The 22,252-nt window shown below is 38.2% G+C and overlaps 1 protein-coding gene and 1 non-coding gene across 5 annotated transcripts in view; both read left to right on the top strand.

Moving 5' to 3' along the window:
- Saal1 (serum amyloid A like 1) overlaps positions 1–22,008 on the top strand; it is a 36,623-nt gene extending 14,615 nt beyond the window's left edge. For 2 of the 4 annotated variants that reach the window (XM_063251766.1, XM_063251767.1), the window contains 4 exons: positions 10,332–10,528; positions 12,116–12,208; positions 12,837–12,917; positions 21,342–22,008. In XM_063251766.1, the coding sequence (XP_063107836.1) occupies positions 10,332–10,528; positions 12,116–12,208; positions 12,837–12,917; positions 21,342–21,380 (410 nt within the window). In that variant the 3' untranslated portion in view covers positions 21,381–22,008. Of the gene's footprint in view, positions 1–10,331; positions 10,529–12,115; positions 12,209–12,836; positions 13,323–21,341 lie in introns of all 4 variants that reach the window. The other 2 variants (XR_010048388.1, XM_013148129.3) reach the window with 2 other exon arrangements.
- On the top strand, positions 11,091–11,224 carry LOC111755617 (small nucleolar RNA SNORA42/SNORA80 family). The gene has a single exon (XR_002790182.1). It is a non-coding gene; the product is annotated as a small nucleolar RNA SNORA42/SNORA80 family (small nucleolar RNA).
- Positions 22,009–22,252: the final 244 nt, after the last annotated feature.

Raw genomic sequence — 22,252 nt, forward strand, 5'->3', positions numbered from 1 at the left:
CACCATCCCAGAAATCCAACACAAGAATAGATTATTAAAAGCTGTCAGAGAGAAAAGACAGATCACTTATAAAGGAAAACCTATCAGAATCACAGCAGACTTCTCAGCACAAACAATAAAGTCAAGAAGAGCATAGAGTGAAGTATTCCAGATCCTAAAGCAAAATGATTTCCAACTTAGACTGATCACGCTGCAAAACTATCATTCCAAATTGATGGTGAAATACGATACTTCCATGACAAAGAACAGCTGAAGAACTTCATGAACACCAAACGAACACTACAAAAAATATTGACAGACAGTTTAGATACACAAAGGAAAAAATCTACAAGCAAAGCAGATAATTAAACAGAACAGAAAGATAAAGATGCAACAGCAGAGAGATAACATGTCAACAACAAACCAGCATATAACAGTTATAACCATTAATGTAAATGGTCTCAATGCACCAATCAAAAGAAACAGACTAGCAGAATGGATCAAGAAACAAAATCCAACCATATGCTGTTTACAGGAAACCCATCTAACCCAGAAGGATACTCACAGACTGAAAGTCAAAGGATGGAAAACAATACCTCTTGCAACAGGAATCCAAAACAAAGCAGGAGTAGCCATTCTGTTTGCAGACAACGTGAACTTTAAACCAACAATGACCATAAAGGACAAAGAAGGTCACTACATACTCGTTAGGGGAAAACTCCAAGAGGAAGAAATAACTATCTTAAATATATATGCACCAAACTCCAGAGCACCCAATTATATAAAACAACTATTAACAGAAATGAAAACTCAAATTATCAGCAACACAATTGTAACAGGAGACCTTAACACGCCATTGACCCCAAGGGACAGATCAACCAGACAGAAAATAAGCAAACAAATAACAGAACTGAATTACATCTGTGAACAAAAGACATATACAGAATGTTCCACCCAACAACATCAGAATACACATTCTCAGCAGTACATGGGTCATTCTCTAAAATAGACCATATATTAGCTCACAGAACATATTTAAACAAATGCAAAAGAGTTGAAATCATCCCTTGCATGTTATCGGATCATAGCACTTTGAAATTAGAAATTAATGATAAAAGATACTGCAAAAATCCCACAAACACATGGAAACTGAATAACATACTCTTGAGTAATCAGTGGCTCACAGAAGAAATAAACAATACCTACAAGAAAATGAAAAATGCAGATACAACTTACTGGAATCTGTGGCATGTAATGGAAGCCGTCCTGAGAGGAAAATTTATTGCACTGAGTTCCCACATCAGGAAAACAGAACATACAAATAACCTGATGCTACACCTCAAACAGCTAGAAAAAGAAGAGCAAGTCAAGCCCAAAGCCAAAAGAAGAGAGGAAATTATAAGAATCAGAGCAGAAATCAATGCAATAGAGACTAAGAAAATAATCCAAAGAATCAATGAATCAAAGAGTTAGTTCTTTGAAAGAATAAATAAAATTGATAAGCCCCTAGCCAACCTTATTTAAAAAAGGGAAGAAAAAGCTCAAATTCATGCAATAAAAAATGAAAAAGCTGAAATCACTACAGACTCTGCAGAAATACAGAAGATCATCAACACCTATTTCGAAAACCTCTACTCTCAAAGGTTTGATAACACAGAAGAAATAGACAGATTCCTAGAAACATATGAAGTACCAAAGCTAGATCAAGAGGATGTAAAACTGCTGAATAACCCAATCTCTATTAATGAAATTGAAAATGTAATTAAGTCCTTACCTACAAAGAAGAGCCCAGGCCCAGATGGATTCACTGCAGAATTCTACAAGAAATACAAAGAAGACCTAAGGCCGACACTCTTCAAACTATTCAATGAAATTGAAAGGGAAGCAATCCTTCCTAAGTCATTCCTGGAAGCAAATATTACTCTAGTACCAAAACCGAGAAAGACCCAACTTAAAAAGAGAACTATAGACCAATCTCCCTAATGAACACAGATGCAAATATCCTCAATAAAATATTGGCAAACAGGATGCAGCAAATCATCAAGAAGATTATACACCATGACCAAGTGGGATTCATTCCTGGTATGCAGGGATGGTTCAGCATACGTAAATCAATAAATGTAATCCATCATATCAATAAAGCCAAAAATAAGAATCACATGATCATTTCTATAGATGCAGAAAAAGCCTTCAATAAGGTCCAACATTTATTCATGATAAGAACTTTACAGAAAATTGGAATAGATGGTCTTTACCTCAATATAATAAAGGTCATTTATGACAAACCAACAGCCAGCATCATACTAAATGGCCAAAAATTGAAAGTCTTTACTTTAAAATCAGGCACAAGACAAGGATGTCCTTTATCACCACTCCTATTTAATATAGTACTGGAAGTACTAGCCAGAGCAATTAAACAAGAGAGAGAAATAAAAGGGGTAAAGATAGGAAAAGAAGAAGTTAAATTGTTATTGTTTTCAGATGACATGATACTCTACATAGAAGACCCCCTAAACTCCATTGAAAGACTCTTAGATATAATAAATAAATTCAGCGGTGTAGCTGGATACAAAATCAATACTCAGAAATCAGTAGCATTCCTATACACTAACAACAAAATCACAGAGAGGGAAATAAGAGAAACCACACTCTTTACACTAGCAAGCAAAAAAATGAAATATTTAGGAATTACTCACGAAAGAAGTGAAAGACCTATACAGGGAAAATTATAATATACTGAAAAAAGAAATTGAAGTTGATCTCAGAAAATGGAAAGACATCCCTTGCTCATGGATAGGAAGAACAAACATTGTGAAAATGGCTATTCTCCCAAAACTGTTATACAGATTCAATGCAATCCCAATAAAGATACCATCAACATACCTTATAAATCTAGAGAAATCACTCCTAAAATTCATCTGGAACCAGAAGATACCTAGAATAGCAAAGGCAATTCAAGCAGCAAAGGCAAGGCAGGAGGCATCACAATCCCTGACTTGAAGTTATACTACAAAGCAACTGTAGTAAAATCAACATGGTATTGGAATCAAAACAGAGCTGAAGATCAATGGAATAGATTAGAAGATACAACCTCAACTACAAACACAGTCAACCACCTTATCTTTGATAAAGCAGCCAAGCAGGTTCACTGGAAGAACAACAGTCTCTTTAATAAATGGTGTTGGAAAAACTGGCTCTCCATTTGCCGAAAACTAAAGCTAGACCCATGCCTATCACCATGTACTAAATTAAAATCTAAATGGATCATCGATCTGAATATTAAAACAGAAACACTAAATCTATTGGAAGTCAAATTGGGTATAAACCTTGAAGACATAGGGGTTGGTAGAAAATTCATGAACAGGACTCAAACTGCACGGGAAATACTTCCCAGAATCAATAACCGGGACCACCTCTTATTAAAAAGTTTCTGCATGTCAAAAGAAATCTCCAGCATAGAGAAAAGAAAACCCACAGAGTGGGAAAAGATCTTAGTGAACTCCTCGTCAGACAAAGGGACTTTTGTCTAAAACATATAAAGAATTTAAAAAACTCAGACTCCCAAAATTCAAAGATCCAATCCAAAAATGGGCATCTGAGATGAATACACACTTGTCAGATGAAGAAATACAAATGGCAAATAAATACATGAAAAAATGTTCATAATCATTGGTCATTAGAGAAATGCAAATTAAAACCACACTGAGATTCCATCTCACTCCTGAAAGAATGGCCAGATCAAGAAAACCAACAACAACGAATGGTGGAGAGACTGTGGGGGAAAAGGAACTCTCCTACTCTGTTGGTGGGAGTGTAGACTGACTGGTACAAACTTTGTGGAGGTCAGTCTGGAGATTTCTCAAAACGCTGGGATTGGAAGTCCCATTTGTTCCAGCTATTCCACTTCTAGGCATATTCCCAGGAGAACTGAAAGCATCATACCACAGTGATATATGTGCACCTATGTTTATAGCAGCACAATTTGTAATCACCAGATCTTGGAAACAACCCAAGTGTCCATCAACTGAGGAATGGATAAAAAAGTTGTGGTATTTCTATACAATGGAGTATTACTCAGCTATAAAGAAGGATCACATTGAGATATTCATCAATAAATGGGCACAGCTTGAGACCATACTCATAAGTGAAATAAATCAATCTCACATGTGTGGATACCGAATAGTTTCCCTAATGTAAGTAATGATTCAAATATATAAAAGTATGTGGTAATCATGATTCCCTATTATGTGGCTTGAAGCCTTATAAAGTTTTCACTTATTAATTGGAATGGCTTTATTCTGGGCTGCTTGATATGGAAATATTTGAAGCTATAGTATATGAAGTTATATTCAAATATTTCAAGGAAAAAGACACTATGGTAACTACTATTGAGTCCAGTTATTTGGTGGTGAAGCACTCAGTTGCTGAAATAGTCATGCTTTGACCTGTATTGTTATGCTGTTATGTCCTCTTTTATCTCAATCTCTCCCTTATTCATTAAAAAAAATTATTTAGTTATTTTTAATGATTTTTTAATTAAGGGGAAAAATTTTAAAAATTAGCAGGATATATTATAGTAACTTTTTTGATTTCCTATTAACTTGAGTTGAAGTCCTGTAATACTCCCACTATCTTGTTTTGACTGATTAGACTCTGTTCCGTTCTGTATGATACTGTCAAGTTTGAGGGTATAGACAACTACTTTGAAGGCAATAAGATTCACTATGATGCCCATTCTGGTTTGACTATTATCTTCTTTGGAAGTCCTGTAATGTTTACAAGCTTTAGGTTTTATTGGTCTTGTTCTCTACTGTTTTGTTCAACTTCATAATACCTAATGAGATAGACAATTCTTTTTAAGGAAGCAAGAGGCATTATGGTAACCATTGTTGATAACCTTGTACTCTGTTTTTACATCATGTGCTATGTCTATCCTTGGTTTTGACTGACAGCTTTGTTTTGTCATATGTGACTTTATTCTCTTCCAAAAAAAAAAAATAATAAGAACTAAGGAGTAATAAAACCCAAAATGTATAAATTTTATTGTGAAAAAGAGGAGGAAAAGGATACAACAGCAAGTGTGTTTAGGGGTGTTAAATAGCTGACCATATTAATGTTTTTGGTTGGATCATTGAACACAACTGTTTGCAGTCTCACTGTTTGAATGTCCACTTTGTATGCTTTGATACTGTGACTTGAGCAACTATCTCTAAGATGATAATGTGTAATCTATTAACTGGTGATTTCTTACTGTTTTTTTTTTTTTTTTTTTTTGTAGTTCTGTATTACTTGTACTCTTACACCGCTTTATTTCGTTTTGTTTTTTCTCTTTTTCCTTTTAAATAAAATTTTAAAAAAAAGAATTGCCCATACTATCAGGCATAATAAAATTGAGCAAAATTGAGCAGTACAGAACAAAACCAGTAACGGAGACAGTATGGGACTTCAAAAGAGTATATATTATATATTTTGCTAATCCTCTTCCCTTCCCCTTGTCTAATCGTAGCCTACCTTCTAATTTCCTGTCAGTTTTTTTAAACCACATGTTTGCAGTGTAAAGTGATGACATCTATCTTAGGAAGTTGGTAAATGTATTTTTTCTTTTTCTTTCTTTTTTTTTTTTTTTTAATACTGGGGATTGAACTCACAACCTCACGTTTGCCAAGCAGGCATTTGTACTGTTGAGCTAAACCCCCGGCCCTGAGTTGGTCAATGTAAATAACACATCATAAGTTTTTTCATTCCCTACCCATCCAGCCCCTCCCTGCTCTTTCCAATGCTTGGTCTCTTGGTCCTCTTCTCATTTCCAAACCTCATTTCTGCTTTTTTCCCTTCCCCTTCAGTGTTTTTCTCCATCCCTTTTCTTTTCTTCTCTCCTCCTTTCCTCTATCTCTTGTTCCCTTTCCTATTGGAAAAGATCTCCCAGTTTTCTGCTGCTGTTTCTTTGGGTATTTTTTTCCCCCAAAGCAGTCATTGTGGAATCTGCATTTTTTTCACATTAGATTTATTAGTACATTTTAGGTATACATAACAATCACATTCATTATAATTTGTATCTTCACATGATTTTGCTCTTTATTTATTACATGATTTTGGGTTTCTCATATAAGGAAAACCATATAGTGATTGAGCTGATGTGTCTGATTTATTTTGTTTAACATTATGGTCTCAGGGTGCATCCATTTTCCTATGAATACCTCAAACTTATTGTACTTTTTAGAAAAGTAGTACTCCATTGTGTATGACTGTCACACTTTATTTGCCCATTCATCTGTTGATGGGCACACAGGCCATTTCTGAGACTTAGCTGTATAAATTGTACCACTATAAACATGAGTATGCATGTATCACACATGTGATACAATATGATGACTTGAACTCTTTTGGGAGAACACCTAGAAGGTGAGTATCTGGGTCAAATTAAATTTAGTTTTTGAAGCATCTCATACTAATGTCTATAGTGGTTCTATCATTTTGTACTCCTACCAATAATGTAGAAGGGTTCCTTTTCCCCCTGCAGCCTCACCAACATTTGTTATTATTTGATTTCTTGATAACTGTTCTTTTTGGAGGAAGATGATATTTCAATTTTGTTTTAATTTGCATTTCTCTAATGGCCAACAGTGTTGAACTTTTTTTGTGTACTTAACCATTTTGTACTTCTGAGAAAGGTTTATTCATTTTTGTTACCCATTTTTGATTATCTTTTATTTTGGGGGGAGGTTTAATTCTTTTGAATTCTTTGTATATTCTAGATGTTAGTCTTCTGTCTGAGGAATAGATGGTAAAAGTTTTCTTCCTGTTCTGTAGGTTTCTTGTTACTCTGTTGGTTGTTTCCTTTGCTATGCAGAAGTGTTTAAATTTTATATAATCCCATTGGTATTATTTCTTATGTCGTTGGGGTTCTGTTCCGAAAGTCCTTGTCTGTGCTTATATCTTCAAGAGTTTTGCCGAGGATTTAGCTCAGTGGCATAAGCTCTTGCCTTGTAAACGTGAGGTCATGAGTTTGATCCCTGGTACTCCCCGCAAAAAAAAAAAAAATTTCCCTGTTTACAGGGATCCCTGGAAGAGTCCAGCAGAGTATTTCTGTTTTTAACATTTAGATCTCTGATTCATTTTGATTTTAGTGTAGTACATGGTGAGATATTTGGGATGTAGACTCATGTTCTACATACAGATATCCAGTTTTCTCAGCACAGTTTATTAAAGAGGCTGTCTTTCTCCAGTGTACATTTTTGATCCCTTTTTCAAAGACCAACTAGCTGAAGGTCCTTGGAGTTTCTGTTTCTTCCTAAATTCTCTTTCATTGATCTGCATGTTTCTGTGCTGGGACTGTGCTGTTTTTATCACTGCAGCTGTGTAATACAGCTTCAGATCTGGGATTGTGGTGCCACTTGCTTTGCTTTTTATTACCCAGGGTTGCTTTTACCATTCTGGGTCTCTTCTGGTTCCATATAAATTTTAGGAATGTTTCCTAGATCTAGATCTGTGAAGAATGCTGCTGGTGTTTTATTTAGGATTGTGTAAATCTATACACAGTTTTGGAAGCCATTTTATACTATACTGGTTCTGCCTATAGAGGAGGATGGATATCTTTCATTTTTCTGATGTCCTCTTTGATCTCCTTTTTCATAATGATATAATTTCACTGATATAACTTCTGTGGTTAGGTATTTAATTCATAAGTATTTAATTTTCCTTGATGCTATTATTAATGGTATTGCTTTCCTAACTTCTTAGTGAATTCATTATTAGTATGTAGGAACACTATTGATATTTGTGTATTGATTTTGTATCTTGCTACATTGCTGGGTTTGGTTTTTGTCGGAGTCTTCTGGTGGAGTTTGTTGGGTCTTATAAGTAAAGTATCATCTCATTTGCAAATAATAAACTTTGACTTTGTTCTTTTCCATATATATATATATCCCTTTTCTTTCTTTCTTTGCCCGATTGCTGTAGCTAGTGTTTTGAGGAATATGTTGAACAGGAGTGATGATAGTGGACATCTTTGTCTTGTTCTTACTGTTCAAAAGAAAACTTTTAGTTTTTCTCCATTTAATGTGATGTTGGCTGTTGGTTTATCATAGATGGCTTTTATCAGAAATAAAATCCTGTAAGATCTGAGGGTTGAGATAAGATACTTCTATTCCAGTTATTTTCACGATTTTTATTACAGATGGAAGTTGGATTTTGTCAAAGGCCTTTTCTGCATCTATTGAGGTGTGGTTTTTTTTGTTAGACAAGGTCTTGCTAGGTAGTTCAAGTTGTCCTTGAACTCACTGTGTAGCCTAGGCTGGCCTTGCACACTCTGTGACCCTCCTGCATTAGCCTCCTGACTGCTGGGATTGCAGCCATATGCCACCACACCCAGCTTGCATCTATTGAGATGTGGCCATGTGATTTTTGTCTTTCTGTTTATCTGGTGGATTACATTGATTGACTTGTGAATGTTGAACCATCTTTGCATCCCTGGAATAAATCCTCCTTGCTCATGGTATATGATCTTTTTGATTTGTTGCATTCTATTTGCCAATGTCATGTTGAAGATTTTTGTGTCTATGTTCATTAGACTAGTCTGTAGTTCTGTTTTTTGGTTGGATCCCTATCTGATTTTGGAACCAGATAATGCTAGTTTCCAAGAATGACTTTGGGAGTACTCTTTTCCTTTTGATTTATTAAAGAGTTTGAGGAATATTGATGTTAGATATTTCCTGATTATAGAGTTTAGCAGTGAATTTGTCAGAAATTGGGTTTATCTTAGATTTTTTTTTATTACTGCTTCAGTTTCATTGCCTGTTATTGGATTATTCAGGATGAATAGATAAAGAAAATGGGGCACATATAAACAGTGAAGTATTATTAGACCATGAAGAACAAAGCTGCCATTTGCAGGAGAAGGGGATGGAAGTGGAAATCATGATGCTAAGTGAAATAAGCCAGAATCAGATAGACGAGGATCCCTAACACACAAAACCTGAAAAGCTTCCAGTGTTGGAATTGTCCATTGTTACGCTTGCTGGCTTATGTCTTCTGTAACTTTAATTATTTTTCTTGATTTGACATGAAATAAGAGCAAAGTTAGTATCACCCACTATGGTGTTTTTTTCTACATGTTGTTCCCTTAGCAAGTGTTGATGTCCTGTTACACTGTGTATATAATCTTCCTGTTGAAAGTGAGAGTTTATTTACAATGCTAGGAGCATGTCTTTCTTGATGGTAAGGGACTGAGTGTTCTTTACTGCTGTGCTCTCACATCCCCTTATAATTTTGTGTACAGTGTTTGTGGTCGAGCAGAAAGTATAAAGATGCTCTTTTAACTCAGACTTCTGATAAACTCTCCTGCTTGCCCTACTCTAAACCTTGAATGGCAGTTTTGCAGAGTAGGGCCAGGGTGAGAAAGTGTAAAGTGGCTGGAATAGATCAGTGGTGGCCTTAGAGTCAAACTGGTGATAATACAAGAGAGAAGAGTGGGATGGTAAGAGAGGGGAGGAGGGGATGGATTATGACCAAAATATAGGCATTATGGAAACAAAAATAGTTAAAAAATCCAAAGAGAGGAGAATGTAGTAAAATAGCCAGGCAGGGAGGTGGTCTGAAAAGGTGACACTGAGCTGAGAAATAGAAGATAAGGTTTCCCTGGTTGCTAATTTTTTTAAAATGTCATTTCCATGTATTATGATAAATGTTTGAAGTTTGAATGAGAAGTTAGTTTTTTCAAACTGACGTATTTGATTCAATGCTGCAGAAACTTTCCTTTTCCTTAGTGTTAGAATTATTAAGCAGAAATGGTAAAATTACAATAGGTGATTGACCCTGAAATACCATTTAGCATGTTCACACTATTGAATTTGAATTTTTTTCTTTTTTTTTTTTCTTTTTTTTGTGGGGCTGGGTATTGAACTCACGATTTTGCATTCACCAGGCAGGCGCTTATTTCACTGAGCTAAATCTCCAGCCCCTGAATTTGAATTTTGTCCCAACCTTCTTTTTGTCCTTCAGACCTTGCCTTGTGTTTCCTTTGTCTGAGGCATTTTCCTGGGCCTTTTGCACTGTTGGTGTTTCTTATCCTTTGGTCAGTGTCATCTCTTCAGACAGCCTCCCCTGCTGAGTTGCTTGGTTATATTTTCCTTTTATTTCCTTTATAAAACTCATCAAAATCCAAAGCAGTCTATTTTAATTCACCTACTTTTTGGAAGCACTGTGTAGAAATATAAAAGGGTGTTGCTTTAATGGTCTTGCTTACGACTTTATCAGTAGTGCCAAAATACAGTGTATAGCATGAGTTGATTATGTACAGGTGAATGAATGAAAAACCGAACTTAACTGACGTAGTGCCTCTTCGTTTTGTACAGTAGATCTTCCTCTGATTGACAGCCTAATTCGGGTGTTAGAAAATGTGGAACATTGTCAGAAGAAACCAGAAAACTCAACAGAATCTAACACAGAAGAAACTCAAAAGCCTGATTTAACCCAAGATGACTTCCACTTGAAAATCTTAAAGGATATTTCTTGTGAATTTCTTTCTAATATTTTGCAGGCATTGACAAAGGTAGGAAAGAAGTATTGGCGGTTTCTTTAGCAGAAGGAAGCATGGTTGCTTAATACTCTAAACTTCATTATTGTTACCTTTTTTGTGCATATTCAGCAAGCAAACTACATCCCTAGCCCTTCTATTATGTTTTGAATATATTAGTTTGAGAAAATAAAAAAATTTTATCATCAATTTGTAATCTTAAAATAGCAACTAACATATTTAGCATGTTTATATATGCATTTTTATACACTTGTAATCTAGTTTACATTATGTGGTTTTCAAAGAATTTTATAAGGTATGCTATATTTAATACTCAAAGTACTTTTCTTTACTCTAGATGAATTCACTGAAAGCCAGATAATCAGTTTTCAAAATTTATGACACAATTTGTCTAAAGAATATTCTTTCTGAATGTGTTCAGTGATTATATGTTCTGAGTATTAGCATAGTCTTCCTTTGAACATACTGGTTCCATTCAGATACCTAGAAAAATATACTTGTGAACATAACTATGATGACTATATTCATACTCATTGATTTTTCTTAAAGAAGGATATTTCTCTTAGAAAGTCTTTCTGCGTGGGTTTGGATTTATGGCAGACCTATCCCTGTGGGCCTCTCATAGTGTCCCATGCGAGAGCAAACTGTGACCCCAAACCATTGCCTGGCCTCTGTCCATGGGCTACTGGCACTGAGGCGGGTTACACAGCAGAAATGTTAAAAATAAATATAAATATAATTTGGAAAAAAGTTTTTATTTTGCTGACTTGAGTTTTTTGGTTAGTTCCACATGTGTATTTTCCAGATTTGGGTCATCACTTTAGCAAGCATTTTGGAAGTTAGAATACAACTTTGACATTGTAGATGTGAAGGTGACTGACGCATGCGGGCTGCACAGTGCCAAAGTGCTATTGACATGCAAAAGTACTCGTCCTTTAGTTTGTATTATTTCTACAGCTGATAAATTGTGCGTTATTTTGATTTGCATTTTAGGAAATATAGCAGAAGGTGGGCTGAGAATAAGCCAGGGGTATACCATGACAATTCTTGCTTGTCATAGTTAGGGAGTTTGGGTTTAATCTTGAGGAAACTGAGAAACTAGTGTCTTTTTAAAGCATCAGACAGTGGGGTCAGTTTAGAAAGATTACTCCAGAAGTGAGAGGGGGGATTAGAGAGGGTTGAAGCTGCAGGCCAGGGGACAAACCAGTGGTCCTTTAAGGTTGGTTAGCTTCAAGAATAATCTGAAAAATGGTGAGACCCTAAATGAGTGTGCGGAGGAGGGTAAGGGAAAGGTTTAGCAGGGTAGATCTGAATACTGGAAGGAGAAGTCAGTAGCAGGAGAATGGAAAATGTCTTAGCTGTGCCCAGGTTTTTGGTTTGTGCAGCAGAAACCAAGGTGGTGAGAACCCTTCCCTACAATAAAGACTGCCGTGGGGATCATTATCGATTTACATATGCCTCTTTGCGGTGGCAGGTTGAGTTTGGAACATTTCAAGTGCCTATCGGGATCTGTAATTGTATATATCAATTTATATTTAGTTACCAGATACAACTTTAGAGAATTTCCTTTTTGAACACTAGGTCTTTTGTTGTTCATTTTAGGAGACTGTGACTCAGGGACTAAAGGAGGGCCAGTTAAGCAAACAGAAATGTTCCTGTGCATTTCAAAACCTTCTTCCTTTCTATAATCCTGTGGTGAGTACCAGGAAATTATACGGGGCTGCATCTCAAATTAAAATGATTTAAAGTGAGCACCTGGTCTTTTTAAGACATAGTCAAAAAAGATAGTGCACCTTCCATGACTTCATGCCCTGTTGGAAAGACAGCCGCTGGGTAGTTCCTCATATTGGCCTGAGAGCAATTTTTAGAGGAAGGAATCAACGTGGAATTTATCATATCCCTTTATTTTCCAAAGCAGACTAAATGTAAGATTCTTGGATATACTCATTACATTTATTAGGTTTTTATGGTTCTTCACATGATGTCACGTTACTGTTATTGGAGGCAACTTCAAAATAGGGACTGAGGGCCCGAGGGGCTGTGTTGGCGAGGAGGATGGTGACAGATATGTGGTCATGGGCCCTGAAGGGAGGCATCAGGAGAATAAGTGCTGGCTCCAGAGTAAATCATGGGGTTGGGGCAGTCACTTCTTTCACAGTGTTGCAGACCAGTGCCAAGAATACTCGTGTTGTTATCTGTGGTCAGCGTGACTGTCTGGGACTGTTTAGACACCATAGGCAGAGCATCTTTATTACCACCGATCTAGGTCTCAAACCACCTTTACTTTTCCTCTCTTCATCTGATTTTTTTGTTTGACTCAAAGGTGGAAGACTTCATTAAGATCCTGCATGAAGTGGATAAGGCTGTTGCTAGCGACCTGGAGGAAAGCTTCCCGAGTTTGAAGGTTCAAACTTAACAACTGAGTTGCAATTTCTTCTGTCCAAGAAATAAACTGCTCTTTTGGAAGTTGAAGTTGGTGTATAGGAAATATTAACTGAAACCTCCCCAGATGTATCTCGCTTTGCCATTTGAATCTGGAGTGTCACTTTTATCATCTCCCGCCCCCTTTTCCATCGGTCACGTGTCACTCATCTTTAGTTGCAAGCAAACATGCAGACTTGTCATTGAGATTTTTTTAGACTGTTTCAGGAGTTGGTGAACATTTTCTTGAGAACTCTTAATCTGGTTATTATAGGAGCTTTATTTTGGTTTTTGAGACAGTCTTGCTGTGTAGCCAGACTGACATAGGATTTGTGTAATCTAGGCTGGCTCAAAGGCCTGATCTTCCTGCCTCCTACCTCTCCCCCAGGTGAGATTCTTGTATTTGGGTCTGTTACAAGTACGTTCACCTGTGGTATCAGAAAATCCTGCTATAGTAGATATTTTTTACCTGCAGAACCTACTGTAGCACTTAATAGTAGTAAAAACACTCACTATAGTAGTTTGATCTGATAGCATTTATGTATTTTATGCAAGAAGTCCAGAGGGGGGCAGTCCAGACCTGAAGAGTGGCTCAGAGACCCTGTCCTCTCCCTTTTCCATGTGGTGTGCTCCGAGGAGCTTGATGTTCATGTTCATTGTTTTGTGGTTAAGGGGGCTGCCTTTTATTCATATTCAGAAAGGAAAAAGGTGAAGGGGCTTTTTCCTAGCAAGACTTAGCCTTTTTTGTTGGAAAAGGACAACCTTCTTTGGTTTTGTGTGTCACATGGCCATCTCTAGTTGTATTTAAAATCTACTATTATTATTTGTTTTCTTTTCTAGCCTTTGTAGGTGGGAAATGCGAGAAAGAAAGGAGGCATAAATGGCTTTTGGTTACCAATCCACGGTGTTGCCGCAACATGCAAATGGGTTTTAGCCATTCTGTGGGTGTAATCTGTATTGATTCCTTTCCAGGTTATTAGTAACAACTCAAAAGCAGTTGTTACAATTCATTTACCTTTGTTATATTGCAGGTGTTTTCTGTTTTGTACATGTGAAAGTAGAGATATTGACATTTTTATGAAAGAGTATTAGTGAAATTCTCTATTTTCAGCATGATTTTAGTGGTTGAATTTCAGAAAATGATTTGCTTGAGCAAATTAAGATGGAGAAGATTAGTAACTTTGGATTGCTTATAAATTGTATAAGCTACCCACAATTTCCCCTTTACAATGCTTTGTCCTTCTTTTTAATGCTTTCTAATGAAATTAATTAGATAACCAGATACACCTATGAAAGCATTTAGTTTACATTACTTCATAGACTAAAAGTGCATTTTTTGATAGATTTAAAGAAAATGTCAGTTGTGAATAACAAAGCCAGCTTTATAAACTCAACTAAATTATTTCACGAAATTTTTGGGTTTAAAAGGCAAATGCCGGGGGCTGGGGATTTAGCTCAGCGGCATAAGCGCCTGTCTTGCAATTAGGCAGTCGTGAGTTCGATCCCTGGTACCGATAAAAAAGGAAAAAGACAAAAAAAAAAAAAAAAAAAAAAAGGCAAATGCCTTAAATTTGAATTTCTTAGCGCCCAGCGTGAATTACATTTTTTGGAGTTTAGGAAGACCTGGTTTTTTTCCTTTCAGGACTGGGGTTTGAACCCTGGATCTTCACACATTGAGCTGCCCCACAGCCCTTTTTTTTTTGTCTTTTTCGTTTTTATCGGTACCAGGGATCGAACTCATGGCTGTATGCTTGCAAAGCAGGCGTTTATGCCGCTGAGCTAAATCCCCAGCCCCTACAGGATTTTTTTTTTTTTCCTTTGCTTTTTTGTTTCCCACAGCCCTTTTTATTCTTTACATGGAAAAAGGGTATGGCTAAATAACCTCAAGGGGCTGGAACTTGTGATCCTCTTGAGATCCTCTCTAGAGGTTGGGGTTGTAATTGTGCTGCATCACACCTAGCTTCTTTGCCTTTTTAAAAGGTATTTTATTCTGCTGCATGTGGTAGTACATTCCTGTAGTTCCAAAACTAAGGCAGGTGGATCACAAGTTTCAAGGTCAGTCTGGACAACTTAGCAAGATCCTGTCCCCAATGTGGATGCGGGTATAGCTCAGTGTTCCTTAGGCTCAATCCCCAGTACCCCCCCAAAAAAAGCATTTTGTCTCTTGCAGCAAGCAAGCTGGATATTGCTAAACTCTTGTTTTCTTGGCTAATCCATCCTTCTAGATTAAAAGAGCTTTTTTACCTGTCATTAATGTTCGCCATTGCCTTGTCTTTGAATTACTTGCCTTGATAACTTTCACATATAAATGGGAAAAAGTTTAAAAGCCACCTCTCAACATACATAATTTTTTTTTTTTTTATGAAGTACGAATAGAAACCAACCATAGGATTAGGAAACACCTTCTGTGTGGGGCTCAGTCAGTCTTTAGTGAACACTGTTTTCTGTTCTGCAGGCTGTAGTGATGGTGTTGAGCTAACCATGTTCAAATAGACTGAAGAGAAAGGGTAGTAGGTGTATGGGCTACCTTGCCATTTTAACTAGGTCTTTTGTTTCTTATGGTGCTGCATATCGAGCCCAGGACCTTGGACAGCCCAGTAGTTTTTTTTTTGCTCGTAATGTGAGATCTGATCCAAGAACTATGATTAAGAATAATGTATTCATATTAATGCCTTGGATTTGCTTCAGAATAATCTGGGGCAAAAGGAAGGAAGTGAGATAAAGGAGAAAATGAAAATCAGCCATGATTGGGATTTCCAGAGCTGGGTGTTGATCGCATGGGGGTCTGTTAATTCTGTTCCCTCTATTTTTGTATATTTGAAATTTCCTATTAAAGTTTTTAAAAAGCAATAAATCACACATGGTTTTAAACCTGAATTTAATTATTAATGATGCTTATTTCTGTCTCAGCGAAAGTCAAAACTATTGTAATAGGATGAAATATTATTGAATTCAACACAAATGAAATCAACATAAAAACACAATAGAGTGGGCTGGGTTTGGTGGTGCCATCCTAATCCCAGCACTTGGGAGACTGAGGCAGGAGGATCACTGTGAGTTCAAGATCCGCCTGAAATATAGAGTGAGAACATGTGTCAAAAACAAAAAAAGAACAAAAAACTAGATAGAAAAGGTTGTGCTCAGTGTATAACCAAGGATGTAAAAATTATCTTTATTTAATATATCAGCAGACCCAACAAGGAGGCTTTCCCCATGAGGAACGTGAGTGACTGCTAAACCAGATGGGAACTGCACCACATGTGTCTTAGCTCACATTGTTTGGGGCTGTTCCACTAACAAAAGCTTTTTGTGTCCTTTATGGGTATCAAACCCATCGAGTACTAACCATGTGTCCTCTCTCCTTTTTATTTTGAGACAGGGTCTCGTTGAACTTCTCAGATTGGCCTCAAACTTGTGATTCTTCCCCCTCAAGCTCCTAGTAGTTGAATTTACAGACAGGCACCATCATGCATGGCTAACAAAACTGCCCGTGATCTTTAGTGGTGTATTTTGTGAGTAGAGGAGTGGTAAAGAAGAGAAGCAGAATCATAGAATTTTGGAAATGGATTTTTACGACTCTGTCCGGTGCTTACTCATTGGATAGTTAGACCCACAAGGGCCTGGGCAAATGCCACGAGGGTCAGGCCAGACCTAAAGTAGCAACCAAAGGAAAGAAAGTGAGCTAGAAGCAGGGGACCATGTTGTAGGTGCTGCCAGCTTTCTGTTCTTACATGTTCACCAACCTGACCTACTCTGTATTTCTGTATAGAATGCAAAGTCTACATAAAATTTTATGGTGTGCCTTGGGTTAATTTGCATAAATAACCTTTGCTTAAATCCAATTTTGTAACTTTATCTTTTTTGTTGTTGCTATTTTTGAGATAGGGTCTGCTATATAGTTCAGGCTGACCCTGAACTACTGTAGAGCCCAGGCTGTCTTCGAACTCTTAGTGATCCTCCTGCCTCAGCCTCCCAAGTGTTGGGATTACAGGCATGGACCAGCATGTCTGGTCTTTGTTTTCTTATTTATTTATTTATTTTTGCAGTGTTGGGATTTGAACCAAAGACCTTACATATGCTAGACAAGCACTTTACCACTGAGCTACAGCCCCAGCCCCACTTATATCCAATGTTAAACAACCCAGGGAACATCTGAAATGTAAGAGCCAAGGAGCCTCTGTGGGTTTCTCGTTAGTTTCTTGGCCAAAGAATATTAGGCTGTTCCTTATTGCATAATTATATGCCTGGGTGCCTACCCTTTCTTTGCAGCTGTATTTCCCCAGGAAGTCCAGGCCTGCAAACTTCCATAATGTAGCAGCACCATGGAGTAACCATTCTCATTTTACACTAACTATTTTTTTTGGTACTGGGGATCGAACTCACCACCTCATGCTTACCAGCCAAGTACTTGAGCTAAACTTCTGGCCCTACACTGATCTTTTATACTTTAGGTCTCTAGCAAGGAACAAAGTTCTGGGAAAGGGCCATTACATAGTAAAGCCAGGTCTGAAGGGGAGAAGATCTGTATGTTGTACTCACTCACTTTGAATTAAGTATGTGCCCTAATAAAATCAACTGAAGTTGGAATTAAATTGAACATGGTAGAAAGGTACAGAAAGGTGTGATAGACATGAGACTGCATTGGAATGGCCACCATTTGTTCAGAGTTGGTTATGAGCAAGACATTCTACAAAGATCTTTACATAGGTTATCCTACAAGAATTCCAAAAGGTAATTGTTACCATTTTATGAATGGGAAATGAAGATTGAGCTAAATCAGGATTTGAAACTAAGTGTTTCTCTAAAGGTTGTCTTTTTAACTACTACACTAGCATCTGGTGGGCAGACCTGGACTAGATCATGAAGGTGTTTATGTCATGTGTAATAGACAACTAGGGTATCTGCTTATCTATGTCCTTGTCTCAGAGTTGTCCCTGAATGGCACTGTTTGGGCCAGGAAGGCACATTAATGTCTACCAGACACTGGGCATTATTCTAAGCACTAGACTGATAGCAGCGAAACACACAAAATCTGTGTACCCAAAATAACTGCAGTGGACAATGAGACAAAAATCTTGCCTGAATGGGGCTTGCATTCTGGGCTGCCATGGATAAGAGGAGGAGAGGAAGAAGCTATGGCCCGCACAGATGGTTAGAAGTCGTGCAGCTTGTGGCCGATTGGATCAGTATCCTCAGTTCACCTCTGTATGGTGTCTGTGTCCCAGCTATGGCTTCTTGGTGGATGGAGTGTATTTTCCTATGCCTTGACTTTAGGCTGTTGCCAAGGCAGCTTAGCAACAGGAATTACTGTGCTTATGCTGTTCAACTTCTTGGGTTCCCATCACTCACTGTGAGAAGAATAGGCCTGAGCAGCTGTTGATCCATGCAGGATGGGAAAAGAGCAAACTGAGCCCCATCTGCAGGCTGGGTCCAAAGGCTGATTGTTTTGAGTCACTGAGTTTAGGAGTGGCTTGTCGCCATTACTGAAGTAATCATTTTCTGAAACAGCCTGAAATAGAAGCTGCCTCAGTGCTCAGTTCCTTTCCAGCTTCATGCCTGTCTTCCATGGGTGCCAGCAATAATTCCACTTTAGGTGCCTAGAATTTATCATGTCCCTATAGTGACTTCCATGAGACATAATCATATGCGTCTCCATTCTTATGTGAAAATATTTATAATTGACACAATAATAGTATGTTTTTATGGGGATAACAGTGTGACTTAAATACTTGTGTACAATGTGCAGGTCTGAGTAATTGGTGTATGCATCACCCCACACATAGTTCATTTGTATTGGAAATACAGTATTCAGAATCATCTTAGTAAGCTATTTTGAAATACACAATTAAGTGTTGTCATCTGTAGTACCCTCGTGTGCTGTAGAACACTAGAAGTTATTCCTCATGTCCAGCTGTACCTCTCCCCATTAAGCCGCTCCTAAGTCCCCAGTCTCCCTGGCCTCTGGTTACTACTTTTCTACTCTCTAATGTGAAGTTTTTTTCCCCCAGTTCTACATGTGAGTGTGAATGTGAGATGTCTTTCTGCACCCAGCTTCACTTAATATAATGGCCTCCATTCCATTCTTAATTGAGATAGCAAATTAAATTACAGTCGTCAGACCAAGAAAATGCAAAAATGTGTGTGGGGAGGCAGGGAAGCCATTGCAGTCCAGAGGGGATGCAAGCTGTCTGTGACACGAAGCTATATGATTTCTTGCACATGTGCCGAAGCTACCTGCCTCAAGACCAAGGAGGATGACTTTGTGTAAAATACCTCAGAGAAACACTTGTCCTCAATGGCACGTTAATGATTTTTGACTGTAGGCATTGAAAAGCCATGAGTGTCCTGACCACATTCTGAAGCTGTCTAGAGGTGTGCAGGGGTTCAACAGTAGACTCAAGACTCATTGATTTGAGACAAGGGAGAGTGAGGAGGCAGTCGTGACTTCTTTCACTGTAACAGGGAGGTAACCTGAGCGAGGGGTGGGCCTGGTGGCTGGGTTAAAGATGTGTTCGATTTTGAATGTGTTGAGCTGCAGGTACATTTTGGACATTCAGTGGAGGATGTCCAAATGGACCTGGAACTCTGGTGAGAGATTTAGGGCTTTGGACAGAACCCCAGGGAGCACACATTTTATGGACTAACACCATCAATGAGAGAGCTCAGGGTTGTACAGGAATACACTGGAGTAAATTGGGAGAAGTTTTCAAAGTGATTGGATTTACAAGGAAACTGCTGACAAGTGGTACTCCAAAACATCCACCCCACCATTCTCCTCTTTAAAATTGAATGTTTTGTGTAGGTACTCAGTAAGAGCAGTTGTGTGATGGATGAGCATTAGACACTTAAATCAGCTTTCTTACAAAGATTCTATATTTCACACCCATTGCAGTGGGTTAACTAATGGTCACCTTGTAACACCCATCTGAATTGAGTCATCCAGGTGCTGGGTGTGGACGGCTCACCTGAGGATTATTGCCAACAGTATGAAAGCAGAACTGTTGATTCTCCTGGAGAAGCCTGTCACTAGTTTTCCTGATGTGAACTCAGCTGTTCTCATCATCAGAGGAGCTTGGGTCCTCATCATCCCTGAGGAGGACTGTGGTTCTTTTCAGGGGAGCTCTGGTTCTTACCTTGAGCATTGCTTCCTGGCTGCAGAGCAGATCCTCAGGCTGCTGACACAGATCCTTCAACCTGCTAGCATGGACTTTCTAGCTTCCATCACTAAGCTTTGGGCCTTCCCAGTACAGATCCTTGATTCAGACTTGCATGAGACATTGTCATGGGCTCTAGATCTCCAGCTGGACTCAAAGAGGACAGACAGTGCCCTGGGCTCCAGGTCTTGAGCTAGACTTGTGCAGTATATTGCTGTGGGATCCACGCCCTCAGCTGGATTCTTTGGGTCTCCATTGTGTGGACAGATCCCCTACACTCTTCTGCATTTGACTTTTTGGGTGAATATTATAAAATAATCCTATAAATTATGTATCCTATATTGACTTTCCCTTATAAACCCTGACTATAAAACCCATGTTCAAGCAGAATGGCATGGTGGAATATACACCTACAGGAAAACGGCACAACACATGATAGTATGATTTTAATTATATTAAAATGTATAGAATGTTATTGGTGGGGAAAAGGAACCTTTCTACCCTGTTAATGAGAATGTAAGTGCAGCCACTATGGAAATGAGAACAGTGGTTTCTCAAAAAACCAATAGAGGCCTCATTGGGTCAGCCGGACCATGCCTTAGTGTATACCCCAAAGGGATCAAAGTTGGTATACTACAGGGATACTCACATATCTATATTTATTGCAGTACATTTCACAGAAGTCAAGTTACAGAGCTAGCCAAGTTGCCCGCCATTGGATGAGTGGATAAGGAAATATTACCCGTAAAGAATGAAGTTTTGTCATTTGTAGGAAAATGGGTCTGGAGACCAAGCTGTTGAGTGAAATAAGCCTACTCAGACAAATATAATTTGTTCTCCTTAAGATGTAGAAGCTAAGAAGATAACATGAAAGCAGAAGAGAGCCTGTTATTAGACGAAAGGAAGGGAATAACAGGAAGGGAGCAGAGGGTATAAGGGGAAGTAATAGAATGAGTGTAATCAAGATGTAATCACGTGTTAAAACTCAGTATTTAAAAGCTAATGGGTACTAATAAAAAAAGGAAAATGCATTGCCTATCAAACATAGAACACCTGGAGTTGGGGGGAGGGGCTGGCCAAGGGTTCCTGTGACCTTGACTTGGCCTTTCTAGCATCCGCATGTGTAATAGAGGTAAGCACAGTCTGTCTTACAGGACCGTGCTAAATGGGAGTTTTAAAAGGCACTTTGGAAATTTAAAGAGTGGGTTTCACAGAATGAAGGAACTTCCAACCACTAATACTCTGTTCCACAGGAATCAGTTTCTGAAGGGACTCAGCAAGGCGATGTTTGATGTTACAATGAATCGACCAGGTTTCTTGAGTGAAAAGGCTCCACAACCTGAAAATTCTACAGTCACGTTTACCTTGCATAAAACTAAGTGGAAATGTGCCAGACTCCTTATTTCACAGCAAACCTGATTGATTTGTACCAGAACATCCAGCGCTGTTTGCTATTATGTGCTCCTGCCGCCTCTAAATACCTTTCCTTGTGAAATGATCTTAAATGAACTTTTAAACACCAGCTACCTGTGTTCCATTGCCAAGGCTACAGCATGTATTTGTGAAAACTTTTCTGCTTGCTGGGACAACCCGTGAATTATGTGCTAACCTTGTATCAATACCGGGCTTGTTGACTTGGAGGCTGCTTAGAAGCAGAAGCCTTACCTGACCATCTGCCAAGTGCTGCCTTTGGAAATGCTTCTCTGTTACTGTAATGAAATCACTAAAATCATTTCCTGTTCCCAGTCCTTGCTTAGATCTTCTATTTACTGTCAATAAGAGGATATTAAAACACCCAGGAAAGTCCACATATCCTTTTCATCCTGGCCCACGATGAGGCACACGGTTTTGTGTTTTAGTGATGGAAATAATAAATAATGACGTCAAGCCTATTGTAATAAAAGAAGGTTGTTTATTAAACTCCCTTTCTCCAGGTGTTTTTCCTTTGACATCATGGTATCTGTTTGTAATAGCTTTTATGGGTTTTCCCCCTTACTGCTTATGTGATTAAATGAGAAATTGAAATTTTGGGAGCAGTCCCTTCACAGACATGACAGGTTCCTTCTCAGGCACAACAGGCACAACAGTGGAGGAGTTTGATTTCTTCAATTATGGGTTTGTTTTAAAGGGTGATTGTTGATGGAGGGGTGAGTGGGGAGCGTCT

This window comes from Cavia porcellus, unplaced genomic scaffold, assembly GCF_034190915.1.
Source record: "Cavia porcellus strain 051 isolate PalLab524CR breed Dunkin Hartley unplaced genomic scaffold, mCavPor4.1 scaffold_6, whole genome shotgun sequence".
Lineage (NCBI taxonomy): Eukaryota > Metazoa > Chordata > Mammalia > Rodentia > Caviidae > Cavia > Cavia porcellus.